General features: G+C 43.0%; 1 protein-coding gene across 2 annotated transcripts in view; it reads right to left on the reverse strand.

Annotated features, from left to right (window-relative positions):
• NIPAL2 (NIPA like domain containing 2) overlaps window positions 1-23,886 on the reverse strand; it is a 75,006-nt gene that overhangs the window by 13,863 nt on the left and 37,257 nt on the right. For both annotated transcript variants that reach the window (XM_037048257.1, XM_037048256.1), the window contains exons 5-6: window positions 11,260-11,381; window positions 3,743-3,839 (exon numbers count right to left, since the gene is read on the reverse strand). In XM_037048257.1, the coding sequence (XP_036904152.1) occupies window positions 3,743-3,839; window positions 11,260-11,381 (219 nt within the window). The remainder of the gene's footprint in view (window positions 1-3,742; window positions 3,840-11,259; window positions 11,382-23,886) is intronic.

The following is a 23,886-nucleotide window of genomic DNA, read 5'->3' on the forward strand; positions in this document are numbered from 1 at the left end:
TGTTCCTCCTTGGGTCCAACTTCTTTGGGACTCTCTGAGCTTCCTGGATTTCCTGGAAGTCTATTTCCTTTGCCAGATTGGGGAAGTTCTTTATTATTTGTTCAAAAATGTTTTCCACTCGTTGCTCTTCCTCTTACCCTTCTGGTACCCCTTTAAATGTTGGAACATTTAAAGATGTCCTAGAGGTTCCTAAGCCTCTCCTCATTTTTTAAAATTCTTGTTTCTTTATTCTTTTCTTGGTTATTTGGTTGCTTCTTTCTTCCTTCTAGTCTACTCCATTGATTTGAGTCCTAGTTTTCTTCCCATCACTATTGGTTCCCTGTGCATTTTCCTTCATTTCACTTAGCGTAGCCTTCATTTTTTAATCTAATTTGCAACCAAAGTCAACCAATTCTGTGAGCATCCTGATCACCAATGCTTTGAACTATGCATCTGATAGGTTGGATATCTTTTGGTCGCTTAGTTATATTTGCTGTGGAGCTTTGATCTGTTTTTCCTTTTGAGCCATTTTTTTTGGTCTGTTCATGCCTATTATGTAGTAAGGGGTGGAGCCTTAGGTGTTCACCAGGGCGGGGCAACCCCCCCTTCCGTTACTGGGTTGTGACTCAGTAGGTGGGGGTGGGGTCAGAGAGGGAACAATGGCACTTGTTCTGCTCTCTCTTGGATTTCAGTCCCCTCTGCCACTTCCCACAAGCAAATTGCGCCCTTCTGGTGCTAGTTCCCTGGTGGGTGGGCTTGTGTACATTCTAGGACCCTGTGGGTCTCTCCAGTGAACTCTCTTGTGAGGCTGGGAGTCTCTCCCAGCACCTCCACCCCCACAAGTGTTTTCAATCAGTACTTTTAGGCTTTATTTCCCATCACTGGGGCCCTGGGTTGCGTAGTCTGTCTCGCTGCCTCTGGTTTTCATCTGGTTTATCTGTGCACGAATGTGTGACTGTGGTCAGCCAGCCGCCTTGTGCACCTCACTGGGTCTGCTGGTTGCCACCCTGCATGCGGGGTCTGCTAGCTGCTGCCTGCACCCCGGGTCCAGCAGCCACTGCTTTTTCCTGCCACGACCCCTCTTCGCCAGGTGCTAACTCTGCCCCTGTTGTGGGTCTGGATGAATGGTTGTTGGAGTTCTGTACAATTCAATTTTTTGTCAGCTCTGGTTGGTTTTTTTTTTTTTGTATCTAAATTTTTGTTGTCCTTAATTTTGGTTGTGCGAGGAGGCACAGTGTGTCTACCTATGCCTCCATCTTGGCTGGAATTCCCATTTTTTTTTCTTATAGAAGATCTATTTTATTGTCCACGAACTGATTCTTGGGTTTATCAATCCATTGCTTTTCTGTTATCTGTGTCATTAATCTTTCTCTTTATATTTATTAATTGTTCCTTTTCTACTTGCTTCAGCTTCATTTCCATAAAAAAGTAGTAAGCAGAAACCTCATTAAAAGCGAAGGAGGGAAGCCCAAGTGGGAGCTCTCCTGGTCTTTGTAATCCAATCAGTCTTCCCTACCTCATCTCCCCTCTATAATAGTTTCTTCTCCTTTCTTTTTTTAAAAAAAGATTTTATTTATTTATTTTTAGAGAGAGGGGAAGGGAGGGAGAAAAAGAGGGAGACAAACATCAATGTGTGGTTGTGTCTTTCAGTGCCCCCTACTGGGAACCTGGCCCACAACCCAGGCAAGTGCCCTCACTGGGAATAGAACTGGGGACCCTTTGATTCTCAGGGTGGCACTGAGTCCACTGAGCCACACTAGCCAGGAATCCTCTTCTTTCTTACGGGGCTTGCACATGGCCTGCCATGGCTGTGTGTTCCGTACTGCAATCCTTGGTTGTTCCCGAATAAAGCCATTTTGCTGGAAAAATATTTGGCTGACTTTTTGTTTAAGGATTTCAGTGGGGATTTTTCCCCCTTACTTCTTAAGTTGCGTGCTTAATTGACTTACATTTAAAGCAATAATTTCATTCTAAATATAGCATTAGTTATAAACCATGGATTTAATATGAAATGTTTTTCTAATAACTTAAAAAATATACACCACAACGAAATCTTGGTTTCTAATTTGTATTATGTGCAGTTTAAGAGTAGTGTTAATACTTCTAAGAGGTACGAATTTACTGCTTTCTATTTTGGTTATTATTTTCTGCTTTTACTTCACTGTGATCTGACAATGTGGTCTGTACTATTCCAACTTCCTGGGATTTATTAAGGATTTCTTTTTGGCCAGTTATACAACCATATTTTGTAGTCCCTGTTTCAGGATTTAGAGTTCAATACCAGAGCTGCCGAATCAAACCGAAGCCCTCGGCTTCTCTACCTTTACCTATTTTCCTGCCTCCTGCTCTCCCGGGAGCTAAGTCTCCCGCTCTTACATCTCTGTTCCCGGTGCCCCCTCCTCCCCACCGCCATCCTGCCAGGATTAGAGACTAAATACGAACGGAGGACCTCCAGGACCCTTTGCTGCATTTGATGCTTCTGCCTTGATTTCAGTCTAGAAAGTAGTATCATGACCTGCTTTCTTTTTGGTTTCAGTCCGAATGATCTTGTTTTAGATGAAATTTATGAAGTCAAGATGTTTTACAGCCAACAAGGGCCAGTAAGAAAAAGGTGCTATCTTGCAAACTCTTACAGAGCTGAACCACAGCAGACTGGGTGAATCTTCTTCAAAATCCATTTGGCAATCTTTAGTTTTTACTGGGTAAACTAACCCCATTTACATTTGTGCTCATAACTGATATGTATGATTTTAATTCTGTTATCCTAGTTTTCCACTTAAATGTTCCCTATTTTCAGTATTTTTGTGCACAATGTACATTTTTTCCTCTTAGTTGTTTGCTTTGGTTTTTCCCTATCTGGTAATTTGGAAGGGGATGAAGTTTTTTTCTGTTCTTTCGATCAACAGCGTACCTGAATCTGGTAAGGAGTGAATTCCTTCCTGTATGTAACTATCACAAATGCAAATCTTTCACTTCAAAGGAGAGAACTAGTTGATGAAATGAACAAATGAAAGCCCCAACACCTGCTTAACCCCGTGGCTGCGCCTGCCCCACTGGTGTAAGTATAGTGTGTAAAGTCAGCAAACACCACACAACGTATGGGCCATCTCATTGGCAAAGAGGCAAAACAAGAACTACAAACACATTTTCAAAAAAGGAATTTCCCAAATGACTAGTAAGACCGTGTGGTGCTGATATATATGAAAGTATGTGTGTGTCTGTGTGAGTGAGAGAGTGAGAGAGAGAGAGAGACAGAGAGGTAGTAGGGAGGGAGAACACAAAGTGGGCTTGTCTAATCATCAGTTTTTTAATCTTATAAGATGCTTTTGGGGAAAGAAAGGAAATGAGTAGGTAAACAGTGAATGAAAGAAATGTTGCATATAAGAAAACCACATCGCTCACATTTATGTCTCAGATTAGCAATATTTTAAAGTTTAAAAGAATGTAAACAGGATGGATCTTGATAATTTGTTTTTATATTTTTCAATTATTTACTAAGAGAGAAATCCTCAAGTTGTCAGAGAGCAAATAAAATAACCAAAAAGCAAAAATCACTAAATATATTTTTAAAGCAACGTATATTAATTGTAGCAAGAGACATGCAAAGTATAGTGAGTATTATTGAGACTCAGTTTCTTCTTATAGATATGAGTTGAAAAATGTGGACAATGAGAAAGGAATAAATGCTCGAGTATTTTCCTTCCTATCTTTCTTGACTTAGCATGGCTAGATTAGAAAATTAAGAAACAAAATATATTCTTACCTAGAAGTGCCACCAGGGTTAGCAGAATTACAATGTGTTTCATTCCTTTTCTCTTATGGAAGTATAGGAGAATGCAGAAAATTAATATTTCTAAAATCTAGAAGTAAAAAAGACAAAAATGGTAAAGTATAAATTATTCTACATAAACTCTTGAGAACATCGCACTTCTTTGACTTTACAAGTTATCACGTGACAGTTGAAGGTGAGGCGACCGGAGCTCCTCTGGCGCTTACCAATGTGTGAGAATGACAACCCCAGCCGTCCAGACTCGGAGCTCTCACATCACTGACACGCCAGTGGTGCCCAAATCTTCGTCTCCAGTCCTGTCCTCCCTGCAGCTCCCGTCTCCTGCACCCACCGCACTACTAGCTGTCCCCGGATGCCTGTTCAATACTCTGTTTTACGAGGGTGGGCAACACCTAACCCGTGACTGCCGACCTCCCCTACCTGTTCTCCCTGGGGTCTCCACTGCCCAGCGGGTGCCATCACCACACAGCTCCTTTCCCTCGATCCTGGCCCCTCTCTGACCACTGCCCTGGCTCCTCCTTCCTCTCTGATTTTTACTCCTGCCTCTCTATAATCCAGCCATTCCACAGCCAGAGGAGTCATTTAAAAACACAGTCTGGACAAGGAACTATTTTATTCATAGAGTGTACAGGTGATGTCCATAGAAGGTATTTGGAGTGATGTGGCAGGTACTCATGTGCCCCTAACCTAAGAAAGAGAACGGACGATACTCCTGAAGTCGGTCCCGTGCCCCTCCCAACTTGCACTCCCCTCTCCTGCAACCTCCGCAAGACCCGCTGGCGCTGTACTGAATTTTGTTTACCATTCATTTTCTCTATAGTTCATCACATTTCTATGTATCCTCAAATGACACCCTGTTTATTTTTGCATATATTTGGACTTTATACAAGTGGGATCATATTGCTTTCACTTGCTTGCTTTTTTCCCCCTGTGCATTCCGTTTACGAGATTCACGCAGGATGATACATGTAGCAGAAATATAAGTCAGATCCAGCCGTTCCTTTGATTATGTCTCCTACGGTTTCCTGTCACATTACGAACAGAATCCAAGCTCCTGTCAGGGTCACAAAGCCCCAGCTGACTTCTCTGACCTCATCTCGTGCGACTTGCTCACTCCCGGATGGTGCCCCCAGAGCCAGCCACACATGGCCTTCTTCCCTCCCTAGTTCCTGGCGGTCCGTGGAGCGCTCCTGCCCGTGGGCCTCCTCACTCACCATGCCCCCTGCAGCACCCTTTCCCGGCTCTGCCCAGCGGCTCCTTCCAGTCACCCAACTCCTCGCTTAAACGTCACCTCCTGAGAGGTCTTCTCTGACTGCTCTGATCTAATGGAGCTGCCCAATCTTCCTATCACAACGGACTAGAGGTGGCTATGGTTTATCATCATCGGTCTTATTTCTGGTTTGCATATCCTCGTGTTTCCTGTTGGTCTCCCTGGCTAGCACTTTGGCTCCATGAGAACAGCGACCGTGTCTGCTGTTTGCCACTCCGTCTCCAGCGCCTGGTACTGCGTCAGTCACTCAGGAAGTATCTAGGGAGTTACAAGTAAACTCCATCTTGAATCTTTTATGAACGACATGGCAAAAAAACAGACCTAATGTCTAATAAACTGATGGTTCAATGAATGTTAATTGACTAAATGTCTAAAATTTTCCTACCCTTAAGAAAACTCTAGTGTAAGTTTGAGTTCTCAATTTTATTTTCATTTTAACCTTTTCTTTTTCTTTTTAGAGGTCTTTAACACAAGCTGAAGCAACTTTTTTTTTTCAAAGAGACAGTACCCATGGACTGAAATTGTAAATATGAATGTTTACTTTTCTGACAGACATCAGCCAAGTAAAAATACCAACACCAGTTTTTTTTTTCTTAACGATTACTCGAGCTGGGGATGTCACTGCTTTCAGGACTGTATTTTACCTGTGGGGCCAACACAATCTGTCTCCATTCCAGGTTTTGTTTGTTGGTTTGTGTTCTCCCTTTAATCCTCGTGGGCACAGAGAGCAGCAAGGCCAAACCTTTCTCGCTTAAAAACCTTCTCATCTAATGTGGAAAATTAAGTCATCCCGTAGTTTTCTTTTCCTGGTATATTAAGCCAATTACTTTAACTTCTCCTTATAAAGCCTATTTGCCAGGCCTTTGATTCAATCAAGCGGCGCTACAAGAGCTGTTAAACTCCTATCTCGGTACCTTCCAGAAGGCTGTCGTCACAGCACCAGGTGTCCCTGCCTTGGTACGACTCATCGCTTGTTTACAGAGGTGCCCATCCCAGCTTGGTCTGTGCTCCACCACCACCTTCCATTTGTCACTTGACATCAGTGTCCGCTGATGGACAGAAGAAAGCTCTCCTGGCTCTGACACACGGAGCGTGTTACTAAATCTATTTGTGTGCCGATTACCAATTTTGGCGGGGGAGGGATGAGGGTAGTTACCAGTTCTAAAAATGCACTGTGACCTTTTGTGAATCCCACCTCTGAGGCTTCAGATAAATAAAACACGAAACCCTGTTGTTCACAGAGGGACCGCACTTGGGTTCCGTCTTGTGCAAGACGTCATGGAGTTTCCAGGAATAAAATACTCAAGCAGCATGATTAGTGTTAATTTTCTCTAGCAGCATTGTCCCCCCTCTTGGCAAATACCAATATTAAAGAAGCTGTGATTTCTCCAGGCGGCTGCAACCCACAGAGGCCGCTCTGCTGCTATCTCAGAGGTGAGAAACAACAAAGCGAGTGGCTTACTACGTGGCTCACCACTTGCTTCGCGTGCACTAATCCACTGAGTCCTCACAGCCACCTTTGGAGGTAGGCACTCTATTATCCCCATTGCACAGGCGGGGAAACCAAGGCTCCGAAGGGCTATGTAGCTCAGGGAGGCAGAATAACGGCTCTCCAAAGATGTCCATGTCCTACCTAATCTCTGGAACTCTAGCATATGGTATTTACATGGCAAAGGGGCCTTGCAGACGTGATTAAGGCTATGGACCCGGAGATGGGGACAGAATCCTGGCTTATCCAAGTGGGCCCAGTGTAATCTCAGAGCCTTTAAAAGCCTTCTCAGCTGGTGGCCTCTAGAAGCTGGAAAAGGCAAGGAGGCATACTCCCCACTAGAGGCACTAGTGAGTAGTGAGGAATACAGCCCTGCCAACACCTTGGATTTAGTCCACTTGAGGTCTGGGTTGGACTTCTGACCTTCAAAACTGTAATGAACTTGTGCAGTTTTAAGCCACTAAGTTTGCGACAGTTTGTTATGCAATAAACAATAGGAAACTAATAGGTTTTGGTACCCAAAGGCTTCCCAGAGGACTACAGTGTTCAGGACGAGTTTTCTGAATGGATTCTGGGTTTTCTGGACTGGCTCTCTGATCTAATGAGATTTTAAGGCACTCACTCTCACCCTGTTTCCAGGGGTAAAAAGAGCACTGGCAGGCCATGGGATGGTGGGACAAAAAGGCCACACAGAATTTCACCACGGATGCCCCACTTCCAGCACCGCCCACCGCCTGTTCTCTCACCAAGCTCTTTCTTGAAAGGAAGGCCCCTGGTAGAGCTTCTATATCCTAAAGAAATGAGCTCTGCAACGATTCTCTCTAAGCCCAAGTCTGGACAGTCGGCTTTCACGAATTTGCACAGTGAGGTGCACGGGAGTGTGTACCCAGCGGAGGACTCATATTGCCTTGTTTTGAACTCCGACTCTGCCCTTCGGTATTCATGTGACCTTGGGCAGGCTACTGAACCTCCCTACCTCAGGTTCCCCATCTGCTAACACACAGGGCTGTTGCGCAGGGAAAGGACAGGATGTAGTTGAGCTAGGTCCAGGGCCAGCCTGCTCAGTGCGGGGTGGCTACCAGTCCTGCAGAAGTACGCCCAGGGGCAGACCTGCAAGAGCTACCTGCGTTCAGACAACAAAGCGAATGAACCTCCTGCAATAGATGCTGAGGCCTTACAAGCAGTTTTCTTGAAGTGGCTTTGCCAGGAAGGCTGACTTGCTAATTGGCTTTGGGGTTCTGCTGATTTAATTTTTTGTCTGGCAGAGAGAAAATGAGCACCATGCAGATTGTTTTGCGAAGGATTCTGTGTTTGCAACAGAGGTTTCAATTTGAACCGTCGGTTGAAAAGTACGGGTGGGCCAAATGGCTATGTTCAAGCCTGCCAAAGGACATTAAGCAATTGAGGCTTTGAGCCGCATTTCCTCCTGTGGGCTCTCCAGCCGAGTCAATAGTGTTAATCAACAAAAGGTCTGTCCAGAAAAGGGCCCCTTGGCCACGTAAGCCTGGGGCACGCAGGACTAACAAAATTAAGCCTGTCTCTTTCCTAAAGTACTTTTAGTTTTCAATATGCTAAGAGGGATGATGTACTTGTCAGAGGGGCCCTGTTACCCAGCATCTCTCCAAGCTAGCTTGACCTTGAAAACTCACTCAGTTTGTCTTGCTTTTTTTGGCAAGCACCAGGTAGGACTACCCGTCTATGAGTACACGCTAAGAAAGGCTTTTTTTGTGGGTGAGCAAAGGGCGCTTCATGCTTCACTGGCCAGTAGACACCAGGCTTCTCAAATCCTCTTCCTGCCCCAGCTCAGATAATAGGCTCCTGGGCCTGCATCTGAGGCTTCCAGTTCCTTTGAGGAAAGGAAAAAGGACATCCACCTGGCACAGGTAAACACATGAGTCAAGAGGATGCTATTAGCCAGTCTGTAACACAATTTTACAATCCCCTGTTGAGAGATGTAAAACTTACTCAGACTTTGAAGTATTTTTATTCAATTTGTTAGTTTTTTTGTTATTTTTTAAAAGATTTTATTTATTTATTTTTAGAGAGAGGGGAAGGGAAGTAGAAAGAGAGGGAAAGAAACATCAATATGTGTTTGCCTCTCACAAGACACTACTGGGGACTTAGCCTGCAACCCAGGCATGTGCCCTGACTGGGAATCAAACCAGCAACCCTTTGGTTTGCAGGCCTGTGCTCAATCCACTGAGCTATGCTAGCCAGGGCCAATTTGTTAGTTTTTAACCAGTCCTAAAAGGCAATTCAGATTCTGTTCTTATACTCAGTGTAATATAAAAACAGTCAGATGAAAGATACTTCAAAGAACAGTTTTAATTACTGTAATTATAATCTTCACAGTCATAGTTTGCAGAAAAAGCACAGAATCTGCCACATCCAAGGATTAAATATTAATTACTTAGATGTTTAACAGATTTAAACCAAACTTTAGCTCAAGATCTTTGTATATAATTGACAAATGCTGGTCTTTAGAGATGCAACATATAACAGATTAAATTCCAAACTAAGATAATACAGATCTATTCCCCTCAGGGTCCAATGCCAACATTGTTATTCAAATGTGGCTTTATTAAAGGTTTATTTTATCTTATCTAATAAATATCTGGAATTACCTTTTTTTGGTGACATTTACTTTCAAATACGCTTTCATTACTTTCCAGGACGGTGGGTCTCTCCCAGGATTGAAATTCCTGCTACAGAATTCCTCTCTATACTCAGGTTGACTAATAAATTAAGTGAATTAGTGAGTAAATAAATGAATGAACATTAAGAGTTGACTCTGGGAAATGGAAAAAAAGCAATTAATTCCAGAGGATTTTGGGGGAAATATCAATGCAAGTTTTAATAAAAAGTAGTTTTATCCTTTTCAAATGTTTTCTCTGGTGTTAAAACCAAATAAGATCTATCATCATCCAATAATGCTGTTTATTCCCCTCAAAATAAGTCTTGATGCATCTTAAATCTCCCAAGGACTCAACTTGGGCTATTGGTTCTCTGGTCATAAACTATGTGACCCGTTTCTTACTAGATGAAGAATCTGTTTTGCCTCTAGGCCAAGAATACAATGTGTTGGTAGAACTTCAAGTTTAGACTGTCATAGACTACCCAACAAGTGCTTTCAGTTCTTGGACTTGACGGGCAACAACTGTGCTCGTTAAGGGACTGGGTGTGTGGAACAAAGAGGAAGGTACAACGGGGCAGGCGGCAGACACAAAGCAGGACAGCCCTGAGGAAGGCTAACCTGCACTGGGAAGCCCAGTCCTAAAGGGCGATGCGGGGCAGGGGGCAGAGGGCAAGGGGCGCCTCCCAATATAAGAGAGGAGGGAGGTTAGGAGAGAACATGTACTGAGTTCATGAGAACTCAGTTCATCTTTTCAGATGTTACATTTGAGGAGCCCACAGAATACCCAGGCAGGGATGAGTAATCTGTGGGCGGATGAGAACACGGCTCCGCAGCTCAGAAGAGGCCTGGGAAGAAAACGTAGGTCTGGATTTGAAGTCCTTCCAAAGGATGATGGTGGGGTGGGCAATGAGATCACCCCAGAAAACCTGGATGAATGTTTAGCATGAATAGGTAAGAGTGGAGTGGTTGGCAGGAGAGAAGAAGGTAACTACGGACAGCCTGGGATGGAACAGTCAGAGAGAAAGGGGAGAAAGCGCGGAAACAAACGGAGGACTCGGGGAGGAGGGCAGTCAAGCAGAAGATGATGAGCTGCCAGTAAATGCTATACAAGATTGGAGAAGAAGCAAGACCCCCCCCCAAAGTTTCCATTTGGCAATCTGTGGGGAGGGATCCATGAAAAAATTATAATGAATAACGAGTGAATAGGAGCGGAGAAAATGGAGGGGAATAAATTTTGCTTGTGAGTGGAAGGGAAGTAAGGTACACCTTTTTATTAAAAGGTGTACAGTGTATGAAGATTTCTTTTTAAGGGAGAAACCTAAGCATCTTTGTTGATTAAGAGAAAGGAGCAGAGTGGGAGATTATAAAGAGAAAAGACCAGTAAACATTTACATTCCAGTGTTCAGGATTGTATCTTAGAGATGGTGAGATACAGAATTCTTGTCACACAGATAAGGAGCTGCCAGATAAGAACATAACACCGTGTGGTTCCTGCTGTAATATCCTCAGTTACACTCGGAACAAAATTCACTAATAACTTTTAGATAACAGGTGTATACAGTACGATCACCCTATGTTACCTGTCTTAATGGCAGAGGACTACAGCAAACAGCTTTTTGAAGTCACATCTAATCCGGAAAATACACGATTCCACAGACAACCTGTTGCACTGGTCTCCATGGGAACTTTTTTGAAGAGACTATCTATCCTGAACAAAACCCAATGCAGTAAAGTGTGTCTGCAGGTGCTTTCCTGTGACCTTGGAAGAGAGCTATTTTTTGGGGCTATTTTTTTGAGATATTTTTTTACTTTGAGTTGTCCTAAAATATGTTGTTCTGAAATTTGTCTGATTAAATGTTGCGGAAATTGTTCCAGTCCTGGGTCCCCCCCAAGAACAGGATACCTGAGAAACTGGTGGACTTCCATCGCTGAGTTAGTGTTTCACATGCTTTGCTATTGGTCAAATATGTTTATATTTTAGTGGAATATTAACGGTGAAAAGAAAAGATCACACTAGTTCGCATTAGCTCTCTAACATCTGCATGGACCAGTGGTCTAGATAACCCAGCTGCTGCCACCGAAATGGGGGTTCTTACCACGTAGACCAGGAACGGCCACCCAACGAAGTAACGCTGTATCGTTCTCGCAGAGATGGCCTGAGTTACATTTGGAGCAAAGTTCACCAATAAATATGATCCTGCAAATGCCAACGTCATACCTTTAAATAAAATTGAAAAGACAAAACAAGTTGAAAAGGGGCATTCTAGTCTTTTTGTTGCTGTAAACATTACCAATAGACTGAGCACCGAGTGTAAAGGTGCCCACGGTCCCTCCCTATTAGAGCAGGGCTCGTCAAACCACGCCGAGGTCACACCATGCATGTGCCTGAGGGCATTGCCTTCAAAGAGCCATGAGGGCCAGGGAGTGGATGGGGCGGACACAACGGCTGGTTTGTCTTTGCTGTTCTAGGTGAATCCTGGTCTCTCCAGAGGAGCTTTGCCCTACGACAGGGACGACCAGGACAACTGCACTCGGAGACATGAAAGCGCCGCCGAGCTGGCTGTTTCCACATGGGCCAGCAAGCCCAGGGCAGACCTAGATCCAGCCTTAGATGGAGGGCCAGAGGGCGGGAAAGTCTATCACTGGACCGTCCACTCCACACTTACTCATGTTTGGAGGCTTTACAAATATTACAGGTGACTTTACACTCTGAAACTCTGGTAAATGAGCACCTTAATCATTGCCATTTACTGAGGTTCCTTTACAGGGTGTCAAACTCATTTTCACTGGGGGCCACATCAGCCTAGCAGTTGCCTTCAAAGGGCTGGATGTCATTTTAGGACTGTATAAGTGTAACTACTCCTTAACAGTTCAATGAGAGCTTGGCACTGCCACTGGGTAGAAACAAGGTGCCGGGCTGGATAAAACAAGGTGGAGGGCCGGGTTCGGCCCGTGGGCCTTGTGTTTGCCACCTGTGCTTTAGCAGAAATAACAAAGGTGAGCATTGACTTCACTGTAAGGTTTATTTAATCCAATTTAGAATCTAGAATTCCAGGCAGAGCTGAGTATAGCACCACATAATGAACCTATGTAAGGAATGTGTTACCGTCTTCATGTTAACATTACTTAAAATAGGGGAGGAAGGCAATGTGTAGGGTGAGTGGCCATGGAAGGAGAGGAAAAGAAGGATGTTTCCAAATAACACTGCAAACTACTTATTTATTATCACGTAGCAGCCCTAGAAAAAGGGATATATGTAGCTTTTACAGGTAGCACCCTTGAAAATGTAAATCAATGTGTTTCATCACTGAGGTGAGCACTGCTGTGTATATAACTTACAACTCTAACCCGACACAATTTGGTTTGTCTATAAAAATCTCACAATGTGAAGATACCAATCCTATACTTCTTAACCAAACAATTTAGGGTTTTGAAATCTAGTTTCTGAAAACAAAGAGCATTTGATTTTTCACACAAGTGAAACAATAGCTATTCAGGGTATTGTAGAAGCCATACAGTAAGTTTCATCTTAGTAACAATTTATTCTGTAATGCTTTGTGAAGGCAGAAATTATGCACACAATTTTCAAAGCTGTTTCTAATGAGACTTTTTAAAAATGAAAAACAATATACATTATTAAGCATTGTAATAAAAGGAAAATAATGAAAACCATATATAAGAACTTGGGCAAAATTATTGGTCAGCCTTTTCCTTTCTTTAGGGGAAAAAAGTCTTTCATACTTGTCCAATATTAGGTTCCTAGAAAGAAGGGATTAAGAAAAGATCAGTTTTGTAAACTTGGTGTAGTTAATTAGTATAAAAGCAAGTAAATACAATTTATAAGTCTCAGAGACTTCAAACTTTCTTTTGTGAAATCCAAATTTCTTATTCATATAGTGTCCTTCTGCCAGCTATTTCTTTATCTTGTCTAACTGTATCTAGTGCCATTTACACTTCTTTTTAAAATTTACTTTTGAATGGGTAACACATGTACATGGTGACAGATCTGAAAGCCACACAAGAGTGATTGGTGCAAAGCCTTATATCCCGGCGGCCCCCTAGGTCCTCTCCTCAAGGTGATCTTCTCCTGCAGCCACTAGCTCCTGATGTTTTCTTTTCAGAGGTCTTGTCTGCATGTGTGTGTTAGTGTGTAGGAGTTCTGGGATTTTCACACAAATAATATCATACACACTTTTCTGTATTGTGCTTTCTTTATTTTTAAAATATATTTTATTGACTACGCTATAAGTTGTCCCTTTTTTCTCCCCCTTATTCCTCTCTGGCCTGTACCCCTTCTCCTGCCATCAGCGCCTCACCCCCCTTAGTTCACGTCCATGGTTGTACATGTAAGTTCTTTGGCTTCTCCATTTCCTATACTATTCTTAACATCCTCCTGTCTATTTTGTACCTACCATTTATGCTTATTCCCTGTACCTTCCCCCCATTCTCCCCTCCCCTTCCCTGCTAATAACCCTCCATGTGATCTCCACGTCTTTGAATCTATTCCTGTTTTAGTTGTTTGCTGAGTTCATTTTTGTTTTTGATTTTTTTAGGTTCAGTTGTTAATAGATGTGTTTGTTGTCATTTTACTGTTCATATTTTTGATTTTCTTCTTTTTCTTAGATAAGTTCTTAACATTTCATATAATAAGGGTTTGGTGGTGATGAACTCCTTTAACTTGACTTTATCTGCCTTTCCATTCTAAATGAGAACTTTGCTGGATAGAGTAATCTTGGATGTAGGTCCTTCCCTTTCATGACTTAAAATACTTCTTTCCAGCCCCTTCTTGCCTGCAAGGTCTCTTTTGAGAAATGAGCTGATAGTCTTATGGGAACTTGTTTGTAGGTAACTTTTTTCTCTTGCTGCTTTTAAGATTCTCTCCTTATACTTAATCTTGGCTAATGTAATTATGATGTGCCTTGGTGTGTGCTTCCTTGGGTCCAACTTCTTTGGGACTCTCTAAGTTTCCTGAACTTCCTCTCCTACCTGTCTAAATGAATGTTTTTTCTTTAACTCCTTGGTTGTCTGACTTCATACAGTCTGATTTCCTGACAGTTCTGGTTATTTTCTTTTTAATTCATCGTTGTCCTTCTTTTGGTTGTGTGGTGAGGCAAAGTGTATCTACCTACACCTCCACCTTGGCTGGAAGTCTCCTGTATTGTGTTTTATTTCTAAGTAACGGAACATCTTGGGGAACGTTTCAGTACATGTTCGGTGGCCTCATTCTCTGTAAGTCTGCACAGTGTTCTACTGTATGGAGGGAGTGCTACCCATTTAACTGTCCAGTACAGTCCCTGGGCCACATTCTGACACAGCCCTGCTCTCCCATCTCATATCTACTCGTGCGTTTGAACACTGTCCTCCTTTATACCAACACAGATCTTCGCTGCATTTCAAAACTCCTTACAAATACAATGACTAATGACTTTGCAGTTACACTTTCAAAGTAGCTTTTAAAAAATTTATTGATTTTAGAGAGAGTGAGTGAGAAAGAGCAAAAGAGAAACATCAGTCTGTTGCTCCACTTATTTATGCATTCATTGGTTGCTTCTCGTATGTGCCCTGACAGGGGATTGAACCCACAACCTTGGCATCAAAGTACTTTTTTGTATGCATTGTTTTGTGTGGGCATCACATCACTGTGAGTTTAGTAAGTAACTCTATGGCAGCTAAGTAGGTGATATGTTCTTTTTTCTTAATAAATTTAATAGCACCTACCTTCAACAATTAAAAAGGCAATCTGGATAGCTGCCGTCTGCTAGGTGCTTGTTTATTTGGTGTCATTTATTTTTTTCTGTGTGATTGTGTCCTTTATAAATCATGTGCACATTTTTCATGTTTAAAAGTGTTGAAGATAGTCATTAGCAGTTACTTAAATAAATTTCCTTAAGATTTATTTATATCCCACTTTTTTTCTAAAAGTGGCATGAGATGTCAGTTCCTGCTATCTGCGTTTCAGTAAAGCCACTCACACTCCCTGTCTTGAAAGACACAGATTTCTGACTTAGAAAACTGGCCAGTTCACCTTCTGCCAGTCCACATGCCCAAAGGAGTGTCTGGAAGAGTGAGACACTAAAGGGAGGGAAGCTGCACTTGACATGCCCTTTGCCCATGGAAATAGCCACATTTCAGGTCAAGAACTGGACCTTGGCGTCTGAGCTGAAGCTACTCCCACAGAATTCAAATTTCACAGCTACTTGCTAGCTGGAAGCTCTTTACCCCTCGTGACTCAGTCTTCTCATCTCTAGGTGCAAATGAACGTGTCACACCTGCTAGACTCCAGGAATGTGGCTCTGCAAGAGGCCAGTTTGGGGAGCAGGATACTATGTGTGAAAATCTCATCTGGAGGTCTGGTGTGACAGAGGACCCTTGGACAGAATGACCTCAGGATGAGAATCCTGACACCAAGAATCAAAGGCCACCTGAGTTCAGCTTACAATTTAATTCAAAGTTGTATCTCACATTATAATGGGATCGTCAGGAGTCTCTGGGGATATCTCTCAGGGGAGAACAACTCAATTCGAGACGAAAGTCAGATAGGAAGGAATTGGCTGGTGCCTAGTGAAGACTTCTCTCCATTAGTCTTAAGAGAAGACAGAAGGAAATGTCACAGCTAACATATAACAGAAAAGAAGACACACTAGCAGCCCTGTATTTGCTACCCACCACTATCTTCGAGGAACTGGTGCACAGGGCACCTGGACATTGGTGGGGACCAAGGCTGCAGCAGCTGTGGGTAACCTGCAGGTGCGAGGCAATGACTGGACATGACCATGGTATAGGGATGTGGCCCCCCTGCCCCCTCATGCCCAGACCTACAGGAAATACACGTTCACTCAAGTCACTTGAAAGTCTACACTCACTGGGGGGAGTTTCAGATTTAGCTTGATACCATATACAAATACTAATAAAATCTCTTGCTATAAACTTGCCGTCCATGCAAAAGAGGTCAATGAGCTCATCCCTGTTCTTTATAAATGAGGTAACCATGGGGGGTGGGGCATGCATATACTAAGGAAGGACAATCATTTTTTAGAGGGATGTTCTTTTTTTAAATATATTTTATTAATTATGCTATTAAAGTTGTTCCATTTCCCCCCTGCATTCCCCTCCACCCTGCACACTCTCTTCCACCCACATCCCCCCCCTTTAGTTCATGTCCATGTGTCATAAGTTCTTTAGCTTCTACATTTCCCATACTATTCTTGCCCTCCCCCTGTCTATTTTCTACCTACCATCTATGCTACTTATTCTCTGTACCTTCTCCCCCCTTCTCCTCCTCCCACTCCCCTGTTGCTAACCCTCCATGTGTTCTTCATTTCTATGGTTCTGCTCCTGATCTAGCTGTTCTCTTAGTTTGCTTTTGTTTTAGGTGTGGTTGTTAATAACTGTGAGTTTGCTGTCCTTTCACTGTTCATATTTTTTATCTGCTTTTTCTTAGATAAGTCCCTTTAACATTTCATACAATAAGGGCTTGGTGATGATGAACCCCTTGAACTTGACCTCATGTGAGAAGCGCTTTATTTGGGCTTCCATTCTAAATGACAGCTTTGCTGGATAGAGCAATCTTGGATGTAGGTCCTTGCCTTTCATGACTTAGAATACTTCTTTCCACCCCCTTCTTGCCTGTAAGGTCTCTTTTGAGAAATCAGCTACAGTCTGATGAGAACTCCTTTGTAGGTTACTGTCTCTTTATCTCTTGCTGCTTCTAGAATTCTCTCCTTCCTTTTAATCTTGGCTAATGTAATTATGATGTGCCTTGGTGTGTTCCTCCTTGGGTCCAACTTCTTTGGGACTCTCTGAGCTTCCTGGATTTCCTGGAAGTCTATTTCCTTTGCCAGATTGGGGAAGTTCTCTTTTATTATTTGTTCAAATACCTTTTCCACTTGTTGCTCTCCCTCTTCCCTTTCTGGTACCCCTATAATTTGAATGTTGGGACATTTAAAGATGTCCTGGAGGTCCCTAAGCCTCTCATTTTTTAAAATTCTTGTTGCTTCATTCTTTTCTTGGTTGTTTGGTTGTTTCTTCCTTCCTTCTGGTCCACTTCATTGATTTGAGTCCCAGTTTTGTTCCCATCACTACTGGTTCCCTGTGCATTTTCCTTCACTTCACTTAGCGTAGCCTTCATTTTTTCATCTAATTTGCGACCAAAGTCAACCAATTCTGTGAGCATCCTGATCACCAGTGCTTTGAACTGTGCATCTGATAGGTTGGCTATCTTTTGGTCGCTTAGTTATATTTGCTGTGGAGCTTTGATCTGTTTTTCTGTGTGGGCAATTTTTTTTTTTTTTGGTCTGGTCGAGCCTGTTACGTATGAAGGGTGGAGCCTTAGGTGTTCAGTAGGGCCAGGCAATGCAGTCACTGGGTTGTGACTCAGTAGGTTGGGGCAGGGTCAGAGAGGGAACAAGGGTGCTTTCTCTGCTTTCTCTTGGATTTCAGTCCCTTTTGCCACTTCCCCCAAGCAAACTGGGCCTTTTTGGTGCTGGTTCCCGTGCGAGTGGGCTTGTGTATGTTCTAGGACCCTGTGCGTCTCCCCAACAGGCTCTCCTGTGAGGCTCTCCTGGCACCTCAACACCCACAGGTGATTTCAATCAGTGCTTTTAGGCTTTATTTCCTGGCGCTGGGACCCTGGGTTGCGTCAGTTTGCATGGTCTGTCTTGCTCCCCAATTTCTCCTGGTTTATCTGCATGTGAATATGGGACAGTTCAGCCAGCCACCTTGTGTGTAGTGCCTCACTTCTCAATCACTGCCTGGCTGGGTCTGCCCATTGCCATCCCATACCCGGGGTCTGCCAGCCTCTGCCTGCACACCCAGGGTCTGCCCGCTCCTGTCTTGTGCGCTTGGGGTGCCTTGTGAGCTTGGTGCCACTGCTTTTTGTGCTGGGACCCCTCTCCATCTGGCTGCCCGACTCCACCCCTCCTACCAGTCTGGATGAATGTGTGTATTTTATCTCCTGGGTTGTCTGACTTTCATACAGTTCCATTTTCTGTCAGTTCTGATTGTTATTTTGTGTCTAAATTGTTGTTGTCCTTATTTTGGTTGTGTGAGGAGGCACAGTGTGTCTACCTATGCCTCCATCTTGGCTGGAATTGAGGGGTGTTCTTAAAACTACTGATTTCACAGACAAGCATGGCTGACATGAGGATCACCATCACACTAAAATGTGATAATCAGAGGTGTAATGGTAAGAGCTAAAACTTATAGGCAGAATTCTAAATATTTTATATATAACTAACTTAATCCTCTGAAGGGCAAACAAACCTCTGAAAGGCAATTATACTATTATGTTGTTATACTATTAAAACATATATGTATATATACATATATACATAGTACATAACGTTGTATACTATTAAACTTTTACTATCTATACTGTACACATGAGAAAACTGAGTCACAGAGGAAATAACTATCTTGTCTGGAATCTTCTGAGTGCAGAGCTTGGATTGGAACCCAGGTGGTCTCCTTTCATAATGACTAGTCTCCTGCCTCTTGTATGACCGGGGACCAGGGCTGGTGAATGGACAGCTCAGGGCTGTCACTCACACTGTGGTTTCCACTGTGGTTTCAGCCAGTGGTACCCCAGGAGCTGTACAGAGCATGACCTGAGGCCAGACCTGGCACCCACCCCAGGGACAGAAGGACTTGTCCTCTCCCGTGGTCCTTGACCAGCCCTGAGGTTCCTTTGGAAGAGCATCTCCAAACTGGAACCAAACTGGAATCAGTTTCATAAGATGGCAACATAAGCTCCACCAACAAAGGCCTCGCGTCGAATTGATTTGGGAGGAGGTGAATTAAACAGACTGAAGTAGTTCTTTCACAGAGGGCCCCCTGAGATCCTCAGTGCGTTGGTGTTCACTGTGAATCTCCTAGAGGAGCATACAGTTGTTATATTTTCTAAACATATCTGACTATTTATATCATCCCGAAGCAGTGCTTTAAGGAATATTTTATACTTTGGGAAAAGCCTGAGGTTTAACTGGATCCAGCTGTGAGACTGCAGCCTCTGTTTCGGGAAGCTGCACTGCTCGGCTGTAAAAGTCTCCCGTGGATACCGTGCGCTGAGAATGAAGGATAAAGTGGCTGACGGGAGAACAGCCTAGAATCGGGCTCCTCTGGACATGTCTGTGCACTGGCACCCCGCGCCTGCTGAGTTCCTCGTCCATGCAGGCCTTGGACTCCAAGATCTGCTTGCACATTTCTTCCTCAGCGGACATTGGGTTTCCGGGCCCACCCTCCTGCCTAGGTAAAACCTGAAATGTCTTTTAATTTGGTCCCTACTCCCCAACTGGACGCTGGCTAGAGTTCACTGTGTATTGTCAAGCTTCTGGAATATGACTTGACCTTACTCCTGGTAGTCTTGAGAGTTTTTTAATATCCAGCTAACCTGACGCCAACTGAGATTGAGGTGTGATTCTCTCGGCACTTGCTATGTTTCCTGACCAATGGGGGTTCAGCTATGACTATCATGGGATACCAGGAGTCACAGAATAAACTGGACTCCTTAATACCAAACCATTTGGGATGTTCTGTCCCCTCAGTACAATCTCTCCAGATTCTCAGGTTTATGGCAACCACATCCTGGATTGGGAAGTCTAAAGAAGGTAGAGAATACAAACAGTCCTGAGCCTACTATCAAACAATCTGCCATTCTCGAGGCAGCTTTGAAACCAAAATAGCCCATCTGTCCTCTCAACCAGAAATCGTGGTTTGTTTGGCTAGATTAGTATCCTAGATACTGACCCCACACCAAGCTGACCTCAGGTGTGGGAGAAGGATGGGAGGAGGTGGTCTTCATTGCACTATTAATCTCTTGACATTCTATCTGAGGAAACCTTAACTGAGTGACTTGAAGTAATTAAGTTACTAGTCTCTGGAGGGTGCTGATGAATTGACTGCAGTTTTTATTTTTATGATAATCCTATCTGGACTTAAATCAACTAGGACTCACAGGCTATTAGGTTCAGTGCTTTTGATGACTAAGGGAGAGGAGAAGGGAACACACTATCATTTTTGGCTGATTATGGGGGGAAGAAATCTGGTGCTTTTTTTTAGAGGACAAAAAATCACGAAAATAATTTGAAGTTATTAATCCACTAAGAATCAGAACATAGGCCAAAGCTTGTCATTGAGTTAATAATAGTTGGCGATTGTTTTCAGACATGGCTTTTGTGAGGTCATTTTTTTGAGGCTAGTGGTGAAAAGCTTCATAGTCACAGAGCAACATTCGGCAATAAATTAGTTCAGCTTGTTCCCACACGGCCCAAAAATCTTCATTTGTTCCATCATGCAAAACAAACTTTCATTTGCTTCAAGCAGGGAAAAAAGAAATGATTTTCTTTTGCAGATTTTGACAATTTAATTTTTAGCGTGCTTCTATGCTAATCGTTTTGAAAAAATGTCACTAACTATTCTTTTCCCTGTTTGGTTACAGTCTCTGGTAAAGAAAAAAATGCATTTTTAGATTTTTAATAGCAGAAGTCAAATTTTCCCAAGATAACAGCAATACAGGACAAAAGAAAATACACGTGACTTAACACATTACTGAGGTTGGGGAAGAACCGTTCCCTAAGTACGCCTCAGATTACGGTAATCTTGTGACATTGCTGTTGGAGACATGGGTATGGAGTCAGTGACCAAACAGTTCCTTATTAAAGCCAAGAATTGATCACATTTAACTACAGTATGAAATACATGTGTATCAGTTATGCAGCCCGACTTAAGCATCAAGTTAGGAAGGCAAAGAACAGAACCCCAGCCAGAGCTGTGGGAAATGTTACCTGGATTACGAAAGTTTGCAAAAATAGCCGCATCAAGGTTTGTTCTGATGAACCAGGAGAGTAGGACGGTGGTTGACTGTGCAGTAGTAACACTAACAATAATGATAATGATAATATTATGTGGTAGGCCTTGTACTGAGGGTTTTACATACATTAAACTTAATCTGACGAGGTAGGTGATATCTCCATTTTGAAGGCAAGCAAATTGACACCCAAAGAGATGCAGTGACTTTGCAGAGCCACACAGTCTCTGACACTGGGGACTCAGCCTCAGCCTTCGCACTGCAGTCGTTTCAGGCGCCAGCGTCAGAGTGCTGGCCCGCTGTGTCCCAGGTACGTGACCTTGGGCAAGTTATTTAACCTAAGGATCAGTGCTGTGAAGGGGCTGTTCCCACATTTAAAGGAGATCATTCATACAGAACACTTACTGTACCTGGAAAGAAAAAACACTTAATAAAGTTAGCTGTTATTAAAATAAGAGAAATGAGCAAAGAATCAAAGTGTTCGTAGAGGTTTTACTTTGGTGCAGTCACGTGCACGCGTCTGTGTGTGTGTGTGTGTTTCCTATTCCTTATGACCCTTTTTAGTGTTACCTTTTGGGACTCAAGTTGGTCATAGAAATGGTGACAATTAACGAGACTCGACATTTCTCAAGGTGCTTGTGTGAATCACCCGATTCGATCACTAAAACAGTCTCCAGTACTTGGCAACGCACTGAAGCTCAGGGAAGTGAAGTTACGCTGGCCACACGGCTGGTAGCAGCAGTTGAACTCAGACCGGAACCCAGGAGAGTGAGTTTAATTTATATTGTTTGATGTTGAGCCAGTTAATTGCTTTTAGTACGCTTAGTTGGTCCCACGCTTTCCCAAGTTTGTAATCAAACCCTCTGCACATATTGGTATTACTATTCCTTCCCTTTCCATCCACTCTTTTCCTAAACCTTACTGGCAGCTGTTGTAGTATGGAATTAAACAGAAACCTGCCTTACCTTTTTGCACCTTTGTTAATATTTCTTGGGTATTCCCTCTGTATATCCTCCTACCACTGCTCGGATGTGGCCCCTGCCTGTCCTACTCAGCCATTAGAGCAGATTCAAATGTTGCCTCTGCTGTAAAAAATTCTGAGATTCCCAACTGGTGTAATTACTCTTTACTCTAAACAAGCGGTTTTACAACCCCCCCCCCCCCCCANCCCCCCCCCCCCCCCCCCCAGGGAACACTTGGCAATGTTTGAAGTCACCTTTGGTTGTCATAACCGGTGCAGAGGATGCTATGGGCACCTAATCTGTAAAGGCCAGTGGGGAAGCTGCTGAACACCTACACGGCACAGGGCAGCCCCTACAGTGAGGAACTACCCAGCCTAAAACACCAGCAGTGCTGAGGCTGAGAAACCCTGTTCTAAACTAATGACTTCAGGCCTCATGAGACACATTATTTCCTGCTTTAAAAATTTATGCATATAAAATATTTATGTATATATATATATATACATACACATATATAATATCATCAATTATATTATTTGAAGATTGGAGGGCAGGGATTCTGTTTTAATTAGTCATCTTTTTACCACTAATAGTCTCAGTAGTTAGCAAGTCTCCCTTTATATCCATTGGTATTACTTCATTAAATACTTTCACTAATTTAAACATTAATTACAAATGATGACATATTTTACATAAAACAATTTAAAGTTTCCTAAAGACATTAGGTAAATGAGAAAAATAATGTAGGTCCTATGTTTTTTAATTAAAAAAACTCAGGCATTGCTCATTCTTTTTTCTTCTTTTTTAAAATATATTTTATTGATTATGTCATTACAGTTGTCCCATTCCCCCCCTTCATTCCCCTCCCCCCTGCACACCCCCTCCCCCCACATTCCCTCCTTTAGTTCATGTCCATGTGTCGTAAGTTCTTTAGCTTCTACATTTCCCATACTGCTCTTGCCCTCCCCCTGTCTATTTTCTCCCCACCATCTATGCTACTTATTCTGTGTGCCTTCTCCCCCGTCTCCTCCTCCCAATCCCCAGTTGCTAACCTTCCTTGTAATCTCCATTTCTGTCGCTCTTCTCCTGTTTTAGGTGTCTGCTTAGTTTGCTTTTGTTCTAGGTGTGGTTGTTAATAACTGTGAGTTTGCTGTCCTTTCACTGTTCATATTTTTTTATCTGCTTTTTCTAAGTCCCTTTAACATTTCATATAATAAGGGCTTGGTGATGATGAACTCCATGAACTTCACCTTATCTGGGAAGCACTTGATCTGCCCTTCTATTCTAAATGAGAGCTTTGCTGGATAGAGCAATCTTGGATGTAGGTCCTTGCCCTTCATGACTTGGAATACTTCTTTCCAGCTCCTTTTTGCCTGCAAGGTCTCTTCTGAGAAATCAGCTACAGTCTGATGAGAACTCCTTTGTAGGTTACTGTCTCTTTATTTCTTGCTGCTTCTAGAATTCTCTCCTTCCTTTTAATTTTGGCTAATGTAATTATGATGTGCCTTGGTGTGTTTCTCCTTAGGTCCAACTTCTTTGGGACTCTCTGAGCTTCCTGGATTTCCTGGAAGTCTATTTCCTTTGCCGGATTGGGGAAGTTCTCTTTTATTATTTGTTCAAATACCTTTTCCACTTGTTGCTCTTCCTCTTCCCCTTCTGATACCCCTATAATTTGAATGTTGGGACATTTAAAGATGTCCTGGAGGTTCTTAAGCCTCTCCTCATTTTTTAAAATTCTTGTTTCTGCATTCTTTTCTGTTTGGTTGTTTCTTCCTTCCTTCTGGTCTACCCCATTGATTTGAGTCCCAGTTTTCTTCCCATCACTATTGGTTCCCTGTGCATTTTCCTTCATTTCACCTAGTATAGCCTTCATTTTTTCATCTAATTTGCGACCAAAATCAACCAATTCTGTGAGCATCCTGATCACCAGTGCTTTGAACTGTGCATCTGATAGGCTG

The sequence above is a fragment of the Sturnira hondurensis genome, unplaced genomic scaffold (genome assembly GCF_014824575.4).
Source record: "Sturnira hondurensis isolate 20B ecotype Veracruz unplaced genomic scaffold, ASM1482457v3 Scaffold0006413, whole genome shotgun sequence".
NCBI classification, from domain to species: domain Eukaryota; kingdom Metazoa; phylum Chordata; class Mammalia; order Chiroptera; family Phyllostomidae; genus Sturnira; species Sturnira hondurensis.